At 37.3% G+C, this 14,021-nt stretch overlaps 1 protein-coding gene across 1 annotated transcript in view; it reads left to right on the forward strand.

Moving 5' to 3' along the window:
- FRRS1 (ferric chelate reductase 1) overlaps nucleotides 1-14,021 on the forward strand; it is a 34,795-nt gene that overhangs the window by 18,534 nt on the left and 2,240 nt on the right. Inside the window, exons 6-14 of the mRNA XM_063298270.1 lie at nucleotides 4,074-4,253; nucleotides 5,149-5,250; nucleotides 6,260-6,407; nucleotides 8,691-8,807; nucleotides 9,278-9,393; nucleotides 9,606-9,692; nucleotides 10,915-11,012; nucleotides 11,495-11,553; nucleotides 12,376-12,519. Of these exons, the coding sequence (XP_063154340.1) occupies nucleotides 4,074-4,253; nucleotides 5,149-5,250; nucleotides 6,260-6,407; nucleotides 8,691-8,807; nucleotides 9,278-9,393; nucleotides 9,606-9,692; nucleotides 10,915-11,012; nucleotides 11,495-11,553; nucleotides 12,376-12,519 (1,051 nt within the window). The remainder of the gene's footprint in view (nucleotides 1-4,073; nucleotides 4,254-5,148; nucleotides 5,251-6,259; nucleotides 6,408-8,690; nucleotides 8,808-9,277; nucleotides 9,394-9,605; nucleotides 9,693-10,914; nucleotides 11,013-11,494; nucleotides 11,554-12,375; nucleotides 12,520-14,021) is intronic.

Below are 14,021 nucleotides of genomic sequence, written 5' to 3' on the forward strand. Positions count from 1 at the left end.
TGGCCACATCCAGTAGTATTTCAGTGGAATGTCAACAATTGCATTTAACAGATACTTTCCAACATGGACACCATAACACTGATTCCTCTTCATAAAATGATTAGGACAGTTATTTGCCTCTTATACTTTTCTGTTTACCATATATTTCTTAGTTATAGATTTAAAATTCTAGAGTTTCCTTTATATTCAGTTATTTATTTAAAAAATTATATGGCTGCCCACATTATATAACAGCCAAGTATACAAATAACAACAACAACCCCCCCCCCCAAATTAAAACTCTTACATATCACCAGGCACCATAATACTACATCTTAAGAACAGAAATGCTGAGCTCATCTCCCATCCTGGCCCAACACCTGAGAGAAAAGCCAGGTCTGAATGGCTTTCCAGAAGGCAGGGATGGGAAAGACCCTCCATATCTCAGGGGAGACTGTCCCGTATGTTAGGTGCCACTACAGAAAAAGCTTGCTTCTTAGATCCCACCAGATGGCAACATTTAATAGAGGGGAACTGGAGCATACCCACCCAATCCAATATGTTGGGATGGTTAGATATTGGGGAGAGGTAATCTCTTAAATAATCTGGTTTGTGCCATGCAGGGCTTTAAAGGCAAAAACCAGCACTTTAAATTGCACCCAAAAAGAAAATGGAAGCCAGTGCAGCTCACACAGCAGTGGTGTAACACAGGCTAAATGTGGAGCACTCAGAACTTCACACACTGCTACTGTCAGGTGAACATGACAGCTACATATTGGACCAGTTGAAGTTGCCAGGTGGTCTTCAAGCATTGCCCCATATAGCATGTGTTGTAGTGGTTCAGATGGGAAGTGACTAAGGCATGGGTGATCATGGGCATGGTTCTTAGATACTAAATATTACTAAAAATAAATTTAATTTAATTTATAAGCGTGATGTCTCTTATGGCTTTCTAAATACAGTGGTGTTATAGAAAAATCTTTTTTAAAAAAATAGTCATTTATTTTAGCCTTTTTGCAAAATGAACGAAGTTCTCTCCTCTTTAAAAAAAATGGGCCCCTGTGCATTTAAAAAAAATGCTTTAATCTTTTTAGAGTTAGTAATTATCTAGAACACTTTGGGTTGATTTATAAAGCCTTTAATTATACTGCAGAATGAATGAATGAAAAAAAATATATATATAGTACAATTAAGTGTCTGACTTGGACAAGACTGTAATTGTAGTGTGCATCCCAAATTATAGACTTCTGTTGTTGTGATGTCAAGTATCTGGCTTAAACAGAATTGCAGATTTGAGGCTTAGCGCATAATAATGGCCAGAAAAATGAACTCCTTAAAAATACTTCAATATGAAAAAAAGGAAGAAAGAAAAAAGGAACTGAACGAATAAAAAGAAAAACAAAACTGATTGTACTACATATAAAAACAACTCAGTTTTTATTTTTATTTTTTTAATATAATTTTTTTTTTTTAAAGATAAAACTGATACAAACTAATATAAAGTAAGAAAAAGAAAATAGAGAAAGCTAAAAGTGAAAGAAAGGGGAAAAAGTAAAAGAAAAATAGGAAAGAAAGAGAAAAGATAAAAAGAAATAGCTTCCAATCTTCTTTACAGCAGTTATAAGTACAATTATAAATTTACCTCTTACTCTGTGGTTACAACATAACTGTCTTCTTTCTATAATCTATCCTGTCTAATCATCACAATCACAAATCAAAAGTTCATTTTTTTCTGTTTTATGCAAAACATCCATAAGAGGTTTCCAGTCAGCAGTAAATGTAGATATTGTCTTTTTTTCTGATCAAAGAAGTCAATTTGGCCATCTCAGCAAGTTCCATCCTCTTCACCAACCATTCCTCCATTCTGGGTAATGCCGAATCTTTCCATCTTTGTCCATACAATAATATCACTGCAGTTATCATATATAAAAACAAAGTTCCATGACTTTTTTCCAGCTGTTTGTCCATTTTTCTTCCCAAAAGAAAAATCTCTGGTCTCAATTGTATATTAATCTTTAAAATCCTCTGAATCAGTGTGTGTATTTGAATCCAGAATTTTCTAGCTTTTTTACATGTTCACCAAACATGATAAAATGTCCCTTCTTGTTCACATTTCCAACATAAGTTTGAAGTACCTTTATACATTCTAGACAATTTCTCTGGTGACATATACCAATGGTACATCATTTTATAAAAATTCTCTTTAAGATTATAACAGTGTAACCACATATTTTCTCATTGTTCCACCTGTATATTATAACCTTAGCCTACTTTATTGTACATTCTTTCACTTGTTCTTTTGTTTCAAATTTCAATAAAAGGTTATACATTTTAGCAATTAGAGGTTCATCATTTGTACACAATTCTATTTCAAACTTAATCTTACAATGTTCAAAACCATAAACTCTTTTATCTACTTTAAATCTTTCTAATAACTGTAAATCAGAAAACCATTGACAACTATATCCCTCTGCCACCAGTTCTTCTCTTGATTTTATTTTACATTCCCCTTGACAAAATTCTAGTAACTCATGATAAGTTAGCCATTTGTATTGGTCTAATATTTCTCGTCTCTAAAATGCTTCTTGTGCTGAGAGCCACAAAGGTGTTTTCAGGCACATCCTAGGTTTGTATCTATTCCACATTCTCATTATGACATATCTAACATAATGAATTTTAAAATCCACGTTAACCTTGACTTTGTCATATCACAAATATCCATGCCACCCAAATCTCAGGTTGTGTCCTTCTAACTTCAAGAGCCTTCTATTTCTCTGCAGCACCCACGCTTTCATCCAAACAAAACAGAATTTTGTTCTGCAAAACACAATTTCAAATCAGGTAGATCCAATCCTCCTCTTTCCTTTGCATCTTCCAACACCTTATTTTATTTATTTATTTTCTATCCCACCTTTATTATTTTTATAAATAACTCAAGGTGGTGAACTATTACTCCTTCCTCCTCCTATTTTCCCCACAACAACTACCTGTGAGGTGAGTTAGTCTGAGAGAAAGTGACTGGCCCAAGGTCACCCAGCTGGCTTTATATTTAACTCATGGTTTTTTCCCCACCACACAAATTTAGATATATCTTTGTACCATTGTTTAAATGGTGTATCAGTTGTCAAAACAGGTATTGCTGAAACAAAAACATCGTTCTAGGCAAGATATTTTTATCACAGAAATTCTCCTCAGTAATGACAGTTGTAGGTTCTCCCATCATAACATCTTTTTAAACTTCATTCCATGTAGTTATTTTGAAATAACATACAGCTCATATTTGTCATAGTGATACCCAGATATTTTACCTCCTTCTCAATCTTAAAACCCATTTTATTCATTAATTCTGTTTGATCTTCTATTTTCATATCTTTTGTTAACATCTTCATCTTCTATTTATTAATCATGAAACCTGCTAATGCACAAAATTATTTTAATTTGCATTGTGTTTGTTTTTAATTGTTAATTAAAAACGTCAACTCAGTTTTTAAACACAGCATTACATCTGGACTATATGAATAATATTAGCCAGTCTTTCTATTACATCTGCATAGAGCTAGTTCATAAGCAGAAAGTGAAGACGTCTTCACTCCAACACTATCTTTCCATCATAAAAACATTGCTTTTTTTTTTGCTATTTTCCATGCTCAAGATCTGTAATTTTTCATATATTGATGCATTCCAAATGTCGAGGCTATAATTTCAAATTTCATTTGCAGATTTAAAGTAGGTTACTCTTTCCCAAGCCATATTAACATATTTATGAATGTCAAACCAATACAAGAGTGAAGCAAGTATCCCCTCTATCATTCTACACTTCAGCATGGTGAAGTTTTTTGCTGAATTAATCTTATCTTAAAACCATACACATATTTAATATTCCTTAAGATTGTTAACACTGATGTGTTAATATGGAATGGAATATTTCAACTCTTTCCAATTAAAATGAATTCTTAATCAGTAGATAGAACTTTGTGGTTGCAGGAGATACATTTCCCTTAAATCCTATAACTGAGTCACTGATACTTTGAAAATGCCCTATTTCTCAAGCAGTAGCATGTGGAGTAATATAACCTTGCTTCTTGTCTTCTTAGTTCAATTCTTCAGACTGTGGAGTTCGCAAGTTCTGTGTGAGAAATCCAACAGACTGTGACCCTAAAGCCAACAATTGCTTCTTTCTCTCCTTCAAGCAAGATTATGACTCCGTATTGATTGAAATGAGCGGTCCCAGTGAAGGCTACGTTGCCTTTGCATTTTCTCATGATCAGTGGATGGTTAGTAAATCCTCTGACAATCTGGAAAAATGGCATCATCTTCTAAGGCTACTCCTACAGACACTTATTGTGGTTTTAACATTGGTAATTTCTACAACGTTCATGAGCAAAAGGCTGGTGTTCGTCAAAATCTCTCAATTATTTTGTTTATTGAAATGGCCATGATATGTAATGCATTTCTGAGACTGCTTGTAGCAGGCCTTTGGTATTTTAGGCAGGGACAGTAAAAAGGTTGTCCATGGGTACCATAGCATCTCTTCTACCTGCACTCTGTCCAAGTTAAATAAGCACATTAAAAATGGCCAAAATCTTGTGCAATCATAAATTCTCAGATTCTAGCATTCTTGCATGAGATCTTGAGATGAATTAAAAATTTGAGGAAGAGGGAGTTCTCAGGCAATCATGGGAGGTCATGTATTAACATTCAAGGTCTGAGAAAATTCTTGACCCTTGATAATAGGATAAATGTTAAATAATTTCTGGCATTCTATATTTTTATTGGGCCAATGGTACAGATATTTAAGGCTCATTTCTTATGAAATTGTTCCTAAACTATTTTAGTGAAACCTTGCATTATGTTCTTGCCAGATTTTTCAGCCTCCTATATTTGTGCAATAAGGTGGAATGTAATGTCTCTCATAGCCTTGGGTCTACTAAATAAGAACATCAGTGAGATGTATCTGTAGCTTAGCCTTCCCCAACTTGATAGCCTTCCCCTACTTGATACCTGATATATTAAAGTACGATTCCCATAATTCTCAGCTAATGCATCATATTTAGAGGATACCATTTTGGGAGGCTGCATTAAATTATTAACCTAGTCTAAATTTGAATATGGGCCATGTAGGCTTGCTGAGTAGAGTGGAAAAACAGTTTAATAATCTCTTATATCCAGGGTGGTGGTGATGATGCATATCTTTGCATTAGTGAAGGTCATTGTGCTGACATCAGTACAGCTTTCCTGGTTGGGCGATCTTATCCAGAATTTGACTCAAAGGTACTGTAATTTCATGTTATTATAGAGTTGAACTCCGTATGTCCTTGTTACAAAATGCCTTGCACAGTAACCAACATACGGACTTCCGTATGAATTCTTCTTACATCAGGGAAAACAACTGTGAAGTTAAAGAAGCTGTATAAAGGGGTTGTACTGTATGGAACTTTATCCATTCTCTGACTTTCCTCTGCAGAATTATTTTGCTGCATTTTGGAAGTACTATGTAATGGAGAATTCTAAATTTAAAATGTATGTGTACAGTTGTTCTATGTAATTATTATGTTGTTTAACAAAATGATACATATGGCCTTATTTCAACTCTTTCTGCAGAATGTAGATATGGTGGTTATTCTGCTCAAATTGGTATATCTCAGAGGAAAAATTACTTGCACTATTAACATTTTAGATCCCCAGTTTGTTCAGTGTGTTTGCATTCAGCTGGCTTTATTTTGCAACAATAAATATTAGGAAAACCACTGCCCCATTCTTGCTAAGTTTAGTGTATACCAGTTTTATTAGTATTGCAGAAAATACTATCACTAGTATTATCACTAGAGGATAACAGAGTTAAGAGGACTGTAATTTAAGTTGCAAGTGTCCTTTGAATGATACAATATCAGGATTCATTTGAAGGATCCAGTTTTTATTTATGCAATCAGCAGGCTTAGTAAGCCCCAAATTGGCTGCTGAAAAATGATCAGACTAGTTATACAGTATGTTGGCCTTTCAGCTTTCAAAAGGATTGAAGTTTTTGTAAATCAGCAGGATGGTGCTGAAGATGTTTGAGAAGGTCATTAAACTTACAATGGGAAATAGCCATGACTTGTCTTGCTAAATATTTTTCATCTGCTTCATACAAGTCCAGCCAATTAAACCTGTTTGGGTTTGGTATGTTCCTTCTTTGATATTGATAAGTGTCTGACAGCACTTTTGACAGCACCAGTCACAATATATGTGGTGGTTTATCTTTTGAGATACAGATGTTAAATCTGCATTGCCTGTTTCTTAGAATGCTTTGGAGAAAATGTCTTGGAGGCTGGCTGATGGTCTTATCCAGTGTTCTTTCAGGAGAAGAATTCATCTTCCAGCTTTTACAGGAAGATTTAATCTAGATGCAAAGTACTACATATTTCTGGCTGACGGTGAAGTCAGTGAAGGTAAAAAGTTTATGACTGTAGGAAAAAATCTGCCTGAACATTCACTTTATATAAGTTCCACATCAGATATATTTTTCATTCTGAGTTCCAGGCATTAGTTGGTCTTTACTTGTTGCCAGCTAATGCTTGGGTTGGAGAAGGAAAAATACTTCTAGATTCATGATCAGTGTTAATGGGGCTTTGGAAAAGCCTTATTAATAGATACAGATAAGGCAACATTTCCCTTTTCTGAATCTTTAATGTACTGGATATGTACTCTGTTGAGTTATGCCATGCTTGCAGTTGCCATCAGTGTGAAACTGATCTTCCCTAAACAAACACGCTTCCTCCTCCTTAGTTCTACTGGTACATTAGGTTGAATGTGTGAACTTTCTGTTGCAGATCCAGGACATGAATAGCAATGGAAATTTCATATAAGTCTTCATACTTCATTTTTAAGAAATGCCCAAGCGGTTTGCCCTAGATTGCTACTTTCCAGAGGTGCTGCTCTATGACTCTCAGCATTCCCAAAACAGCCTTATTATTGTACTGGCAAATGAAGCTGAGAGTTGTAAACCAACACATTTGGAAAGTAAGTCTTAGCCATACGTGAGAATCTGATGATTCTGATGTCTGTCTTACTTACTTACTTACTCATTTACATATTATTTTAATTCCTATAGCCACTCATCTCAAATACATGACTCTGGGTGGCTTGTAGAAATTAAAAACAATATAACACCCCACCTCCCAAAACGCAAAAAAAGTAAGTATAAGAACAATATGAAAAATCATACAATGATACAATCCAAGATATACCAAAACCCATCAGCAATAATCAACAGAGCCCATCAGCAATAATCAACAGGCACGATCAAACACCCGGGTCCCCACACCCGATGGCAAAACTAAGTCTTTAAGGCCCTATGGAATGTCAGGAGGGTTTGGACTAATCTGGGGGCGGGGTGATGTTCCAAAGGATTGGGGACACATCAGTAGAGGTTTTTTCCTGGGCCCCACCAAATGGCATTCCCTAGCAGATGGGACCCAGAGCATGCTGTTCCTGCCAGACCTCATAGGACGTAGTTGCATAGAGACAGTCCTTCAAGTAACCTACTCCCATGCTATAGAGAGTTATCACCAGCACCTTAAATTGAACCCAGAAGCAAACTGGTATAACCGATGCAGCTTGCAGAGCAGAGATGTAATGTGCTCTGACTGAGGAGCACACAATAACCACTCACACAGCTGCGTTCTGTACCATCTGAAGCTTCCAGTACTCTTCAAGGGCAGCCCCATGTTGAATGCATTGCAGTAGTCCTTATGGGAGGTGATCATGGCATAAGTGATTATGAGCAGGGCCTCCCAGTCCAGGTATGAGTGCAACTGGCACACAACACACAATTGTGCAAAGGTGCTCCTGACTGCAGCTGCCACCGGTTCCTCAAATAGGAGCCGTGAGTCCAGAAGGACCCCAAAATTGCGCACAGGTTCTGTTCGGGATAGTGCAACCCCATCCAGAACAAGGGATGGAAATTCCCCAGAACTAGGGGGACACGGTGGCACTGCGGGTTAAACCGCTGAGCTGCTGAGCTTGCTGATCGGAAGGTCGGCAGTTCAAATCCGTGTGATGGGGTGAGCTCCCGTTGCTAGTCCCAGCTCCTGCCAACCTAGCAGTTCGAAAACATGCAAATGTGAGTAGATTAATAGGTACCGCTTCGGCGGGAAGGTAACGGCGTTCCGTTTAGTCATGCCGGCCACATGACCACGGAAGGGTCTACGGACAAACGCTGGCTCTTTGGCTTGAAACGGAGATGAGCACCGCCCCCTAGAGTCGGACACGACTGGACTTAATGTCAAGGGAAACCTTTACCTTTACCTAGGGGACCCTAAAGCCCAAAGCCACTCAGTCTTGCTAGGTTTGAGTTGGAACCTGTTATTCTCCATCCAAAACTCCACAGCCTCCCAACACTGAGACAGGACCTCCACAGGTTCACCTAACTGGCTTGGGGAAGAGATGTAAAGCATACTGATGATTTTGTAGTCTTATTATGGCATGCTGTTGTTAATTTTTGCATAGCAAAGGATCAGTATAATATCAACACATGGAATGCTCTAAAGTGCTAATTTTAATCTAGAAGTGTTTGAGGGGTGTTGCCTTTGGCTAGCACATTGGAACTGCATAGAGAAATGAATCTCTGAAGCAAACTGAATTTCTGTTCTAAAGTCTTGATCTGTGGAGATAATGTTATTTATTCTTCCTGTGCTGGTGGTGCATAATTTATTATTTCTTCCCGGGTGCAGGAGGTGCAATCTACAAACACCACCAACAGCCTCTGATTACAAATGGAAAATACAATGTTCTGGGTCCATTAAAAGACATTGGAGGATCCCGCTCTCCGTTCCTGATCAAGATACATGGCAAGTTTAAAGTTTTACAATTTTGTAAAACATTATAAAATGCATATGGTGCAAGATGTTCTTGTTGGGCGATGGCTTGGGGTGTGTATGATGAGGTCCTGTTGTAATTGCTTAACAGGTTAGCTTTCTCAGATAGATCACAAGGTTTGATTATTTTATTTTGTCTTCAGTTCCAAGGAAAAGAGTTTTGCAAGAGCATATTGCAGAGAGAGTGGGGAAAATACATTGTGGCAAACATCATCTTTTGGGCCATTTGGAAGTCTTGTGGGAATTCAAACCATGCCAACAGAATGCAGTGCAAAGATTAGCTTGTAATAGTAAAAATTGGGGAAGAAAGCAGTCTTAAATGGTTTGAGGGTGCACTTTTGCTCTTTGATTCCGAAATAAAATGGAAGCTTACTTTTAAGTGCAGGGGCTTCTCAGTGCTGCAACTAAAGTCATTAGCAAGTGTCTTGTATTTTTTCTTTCAGGTGCACTGATGTTTCTTGGATGGATAACAACAGTTAGCATAGGGGTGATCATTGCCCGTTTTTTCAAGTCTGTCTGGCCTAATACTCTACTGCTTGGAGAAGAGGTTTGGTTTCAGGTGGGGGAAAAAGCGAATTGTGGAGTATCGTTATTCTGTATTGGTGTATACAAGATATCTTTAGCAAAGTTTTACTATTGTGCAAGAGTTTACTTGTCAGTTTTATTCTTATCCAATGAATTTTCTGTCAAAGGTTCTTGGTCATAGAATGTGTGTAAGAGGTTGCTCTGTTAGCATCTATTCATGTTATTTTTTGAATCTAACTTTTGTAGGTCCATCGTACCTTGATGATAATAACAGTATTGCTCACAAGTGCATCTTTTGTTCTTCCTTTTGTGTATCGAAGAGGCTGGAATAAAGTAAGTGACATAGATAAATTTGGAATTAACTGCTTAAAATCTGACAAGGTCATTTTAAATCTTATTTTAAAGGCTTAGTGTTCCATCCCTATCCCTTTTTGAAAACATCTCAGTATTCTATAATGACATTGAGTTTTTCTGTGTGTGTATGCACACACACACACACACACCTCACACACACACACACACACACACACACACATATACAGAGAGAGAGAGAGAATGATATGGGTGAGCAAAATTAAATCCTGTGCCAAAGGTCTTGAGATATCTGGCTACATGGAGGTGTATGGAGGTATAATTACTTTGTAGACTTTATGTTCACTTGCACCTTGTTAGAGAGGACCATCATCCTTCATAAAAGCAAGAAAAAATAGATTTGTGACTAGTATGTGACTACGATAGTACTTCGAGAACTAGCTCAGAATAGTATTAGCATAGTTAGAGTTGATGAATGAAACAGGAACATACTTGAATTGTACAGCTCATGCTCTGGCAAAACAAAAATACCTTGTACAATTGTGATTTGTACAAAGAGGCAGTTATGTGTAACCTGCATAGAATTAGTGTCTTGAAATCAAACAGATGTACATGATCTATCCCCAAGTGCAAGATGATTCTAGAAACTGGAAAAGACTTGTGCTGTTCCAAGTACTGTAGACTCTTGAATTTCTCCAGCATTCAGTAGTGTATCGAGGAATACTTTGTAATGTTACATTTTCTGCTTTATCTTTTTGTTTTTTATGATATAATAAAGCTAAATCCAATTTCCAAACAGACTTTACTGTAACCCCAACCCTAACTTTCTATACATGGAAAATTGTCCTTTATAAATTAGCATATCCAAAGTTTAATATTGTAATATGTGTGTTGTTGTGAAAAAAATGATTGCGCTGCTTGCAAAGTTTGGAACACCCTCCTGGGATCAAGCTGGTCCCTACACTCTTGGCCTTCCCAAAAGACTTGAAGACCTGGCTTTTCCCACAAACACTGGGGTAGTGTGTGCTGAAGTCCAATAAAGTTGCTTGTAGATGTGAGGGGTATGTTGTTTTTGGGGGGGCGGGCGCTCAAGGTGTTTATATTGGTTTTATGTTTTTATGTTTATTATTATTTGTAAGCTGCCCGGGGTTAAGATGTAGGGCAGCTATATACAGTACATCTTTTAAACAAAGAAAATTTAAAAAAAGCCTAGTTATAACTAACATTCCTTTTTCTAATATAGCAAGCAGGTTTTCACCCCTATTTTGGCTGCACTGTAATGGCACTGGCACTTTTTCAGCCTCTCACAGCAGCCTTCAGACCTCCTCCGCAAGTACCAAGGTATTCTGATTTTGTACGCTTAATTGCCCAAAAGTTTATTAATGAGATTGTTAGTAGCATTGTCAGAAGGTTTAAATGATCATTCCTCAAGCTAGTGTCCTACAGATGCCGAACTGCAGCTTCTAGAATTATTAGCTAAGTATTGATGTTGGCCAGTTTGGACTTGCAGGATGGGAATTATAGGGATTTCATTTAACACATCTGGAAGCACCTGATTCTGTGTCTCTTGTCTTAGGAAATTAGCCCCTGCAATCTCCAAAGATGTTCTGCAGACTCCAATTTTTCCAGAACTCCTAATTGTATAAATGCCTAAATGAAAATGCATAATGCATTTGTGCTCCTTCCTTCCTCCCTTCCTCCCTTCCTCCCTTCCTCCCTTCCTCCCTTCCTCCCTTCCTCCCTCCCTCCCTCCCTCCCTTCCTTCCTTCCTTCCTTCCTTCGTTGAAATGAGAAATGAATTCTTCTTTCCTTTCTGGGGACAGAAGGCAGATTTTCAACTGGTTGCATTGGAGTGCTGGCACAACTGCTAGAATATTAGCTGGTGAGTTACCCATTTTAACTCTTTAATGTACAGCTGCATTTCACTCAAGATGAAAAAGCCACTTTTCTGCTCTCTGCTGACTGCTTGAAATTCCTCTAATGCAGTCTGTTGCTTTCCAGATGTGTTGGACAACTCTCTGACTACTATCCATTCAGCATCATCTGAGTATTCAGGGAGTTGTGGCCAACATATCTAGCAGGCACCAGGTTGCAAAATGCTACTGTAGCATGGAATGCATATATGGGATTTAGCTCTTCTGTGATTATAGTCTGACTACATCTGAGAAAGTATAGGACAGTTTTGTATTTAGATTATTTAAAGAATAGAAAGCTAGCATGCTGCAAAATAAAGGTACAGGCTTAATCTTTATTTACAGCAATGCTTCTAGGCCTCACATATACTTCAAAGGTATTCTTAGAAAATAAGAACAGTAAAGGACTGGAGCTCAGTGAGCAGAAAGGTAGGGTATAGCTCAAATAAATAAATCTGCCCATGTGCCTCAAAGAAAGAGAAGCTGAAGTAGCAGAGCATCCTGGGAGGCTAAATGATGATGGTGGGGACCCAGTCTGTGAGAGTGTCCACAAAAGCTCCTGAAATTCTATATGTGCTTAGTGGTAAAAAATGTTGGGGTTCTCTAGTCTAATGGCTTGCATCAGAGCCTATTAAGATGGAGAGGATGTAAAAATTCTTTAATGGAAACAAGCAATAATTCACTAATGCTCATAATTCCATCTATACAAAGGATTTGAATGAATGTTTCAGTTTACAGTACTTTTTGAATACCTCAGAAAAGTGTATAAATATGGTTTTGTTCTTAATTAGTGGTAACAATGTTCCTGGGGATGGACTTGCCAGCTCTCAACCTTCCAGATCCATGGGATACTTACACAATGATTGGATTTGTAGCTTGGCATGTTGGCATTGATGTGCTTCTGGAGATACATGGCTACTGCCTCATCCGCAAAGGTTTGCACTGAGAATAATGAAGTTGCAATAAAGAAGAGATATTTCTTTTCTTGGTGGGGTCAGGGGTGGCTTTCTGGAGGATGTTGGCTTTTGCTATTCATGACTACTTCACACACTTTTCCCCATGATCCATTCCTATATAAGTCATAGAAATAATGGGCAGCTCAATATTTTAATCAAGTGTTGGTACATTCAGTTTGGTTGCTTTGTAATACAAATACTTATATTTACTATTTCTTAGATTAAAGTACTGAATTGTTAATTTTAGCAAGGTGAGGTTTTGATATGTAAAACTTTGTGCATATGAACAAAAATCTGTTCTTGATCAGAAAATTGCAGCATTGCAAAACATAATAATCATGATATAAAGCTCAAGGAAGGGAATTCTACCACTTTGTCCTATTGCTGTTCAGATAGACCAAGAGAATTTCACTGTTCAGCTTCTATTAACAGAGAGAATGGCATTTTGGAATCCAAATCGCTCTTGGGGTGAGGAGGGGAAAAAGAAATCTTAATCTACCCTTCTTCTAGAAAACTATGATGCTGTGTCATTTGGACAATTAGACCAGAGCTAGTTACTGTACAGAAAATAGCATTTTGCTGACATTCAAAGAATGCCATACGAAATGGCATTGACATGTTAAGAAAGGGCAGGTTTTAAGTTGCAGTTAAGCACATGAGCATTGTTTCTACTATAGCCATACTTAATAACTATAATTATATATCTGTGTGCATACACACACACACATACATACTTACGTAATAAGGCACTATGCCAGTTTTCAGATGAAGGCATCCACAGCAAATATGGTCAATACTTTATTTTTGTAGTGGAACAAATGGCAGGAAAGATTTTATTTTTGTCAAATGCCTTATGTGCATTTTGAAGGGGCAGTTATTGCAAATTGGAACAAAGAAAAATAGAGCCATATAGCAAAAGAGTGAAGGGCAGAATTGTAATTATATTTGCCTCTAAAGGCTTATGTTTGACTTGTTTTCCTGTGGCCTCAACGGTCATTAAATTGTCCTGCTGCTTATGATGAAAATAGCCAATCTGATGCCTTTTGACAGTTTCACTCCAAAATTCATCACTGTTCCCTTTTGCTTATGGGAGTTGTAGTACACAAGACTACAGGTTGTCTACCTCAATCTGTAAGTTATAATTCTTTGCATGATATAATAGTGCCCTGAGTTGGCTTTCAGTCTCACCTGCTGTGGGTCCCACCCAGTGTGACAATTAAAATGGAATGCAAGGGAAGAAAACCATCTCCCCTTCTCTATAAAAACAGAATGACATTTCAGAAATGTCCTATTAAATGGATCTTTTTTGTACTATGAATGGGTGGGTGATAGTAGTACAGTGAACCTGACATGTTGGATTGTTTGTGTCTATTATCTTTTTGGATAACATATTCTATTTAAGGCCATACTGGTAATCAAGATAAGTATGTATATGAGTGAAAGGAAGAATATTTCCATACAATGTAGCTTTAATGATACCT

This window comes from Candoia aspera, chromosome 3 (genome assembly GCF_035149785.1).
Source record: "Candoia aspera isolate rCanAsp1 chromosome 3, rCanAsp1.hap2, whole genome shotgun sequence".
NCBI classification, from domain to species: Eukaryota; Metazoa; Chordata; class Lepidosauria; order Squamata; family Boidae; genus Candoia; species Candoia aspera.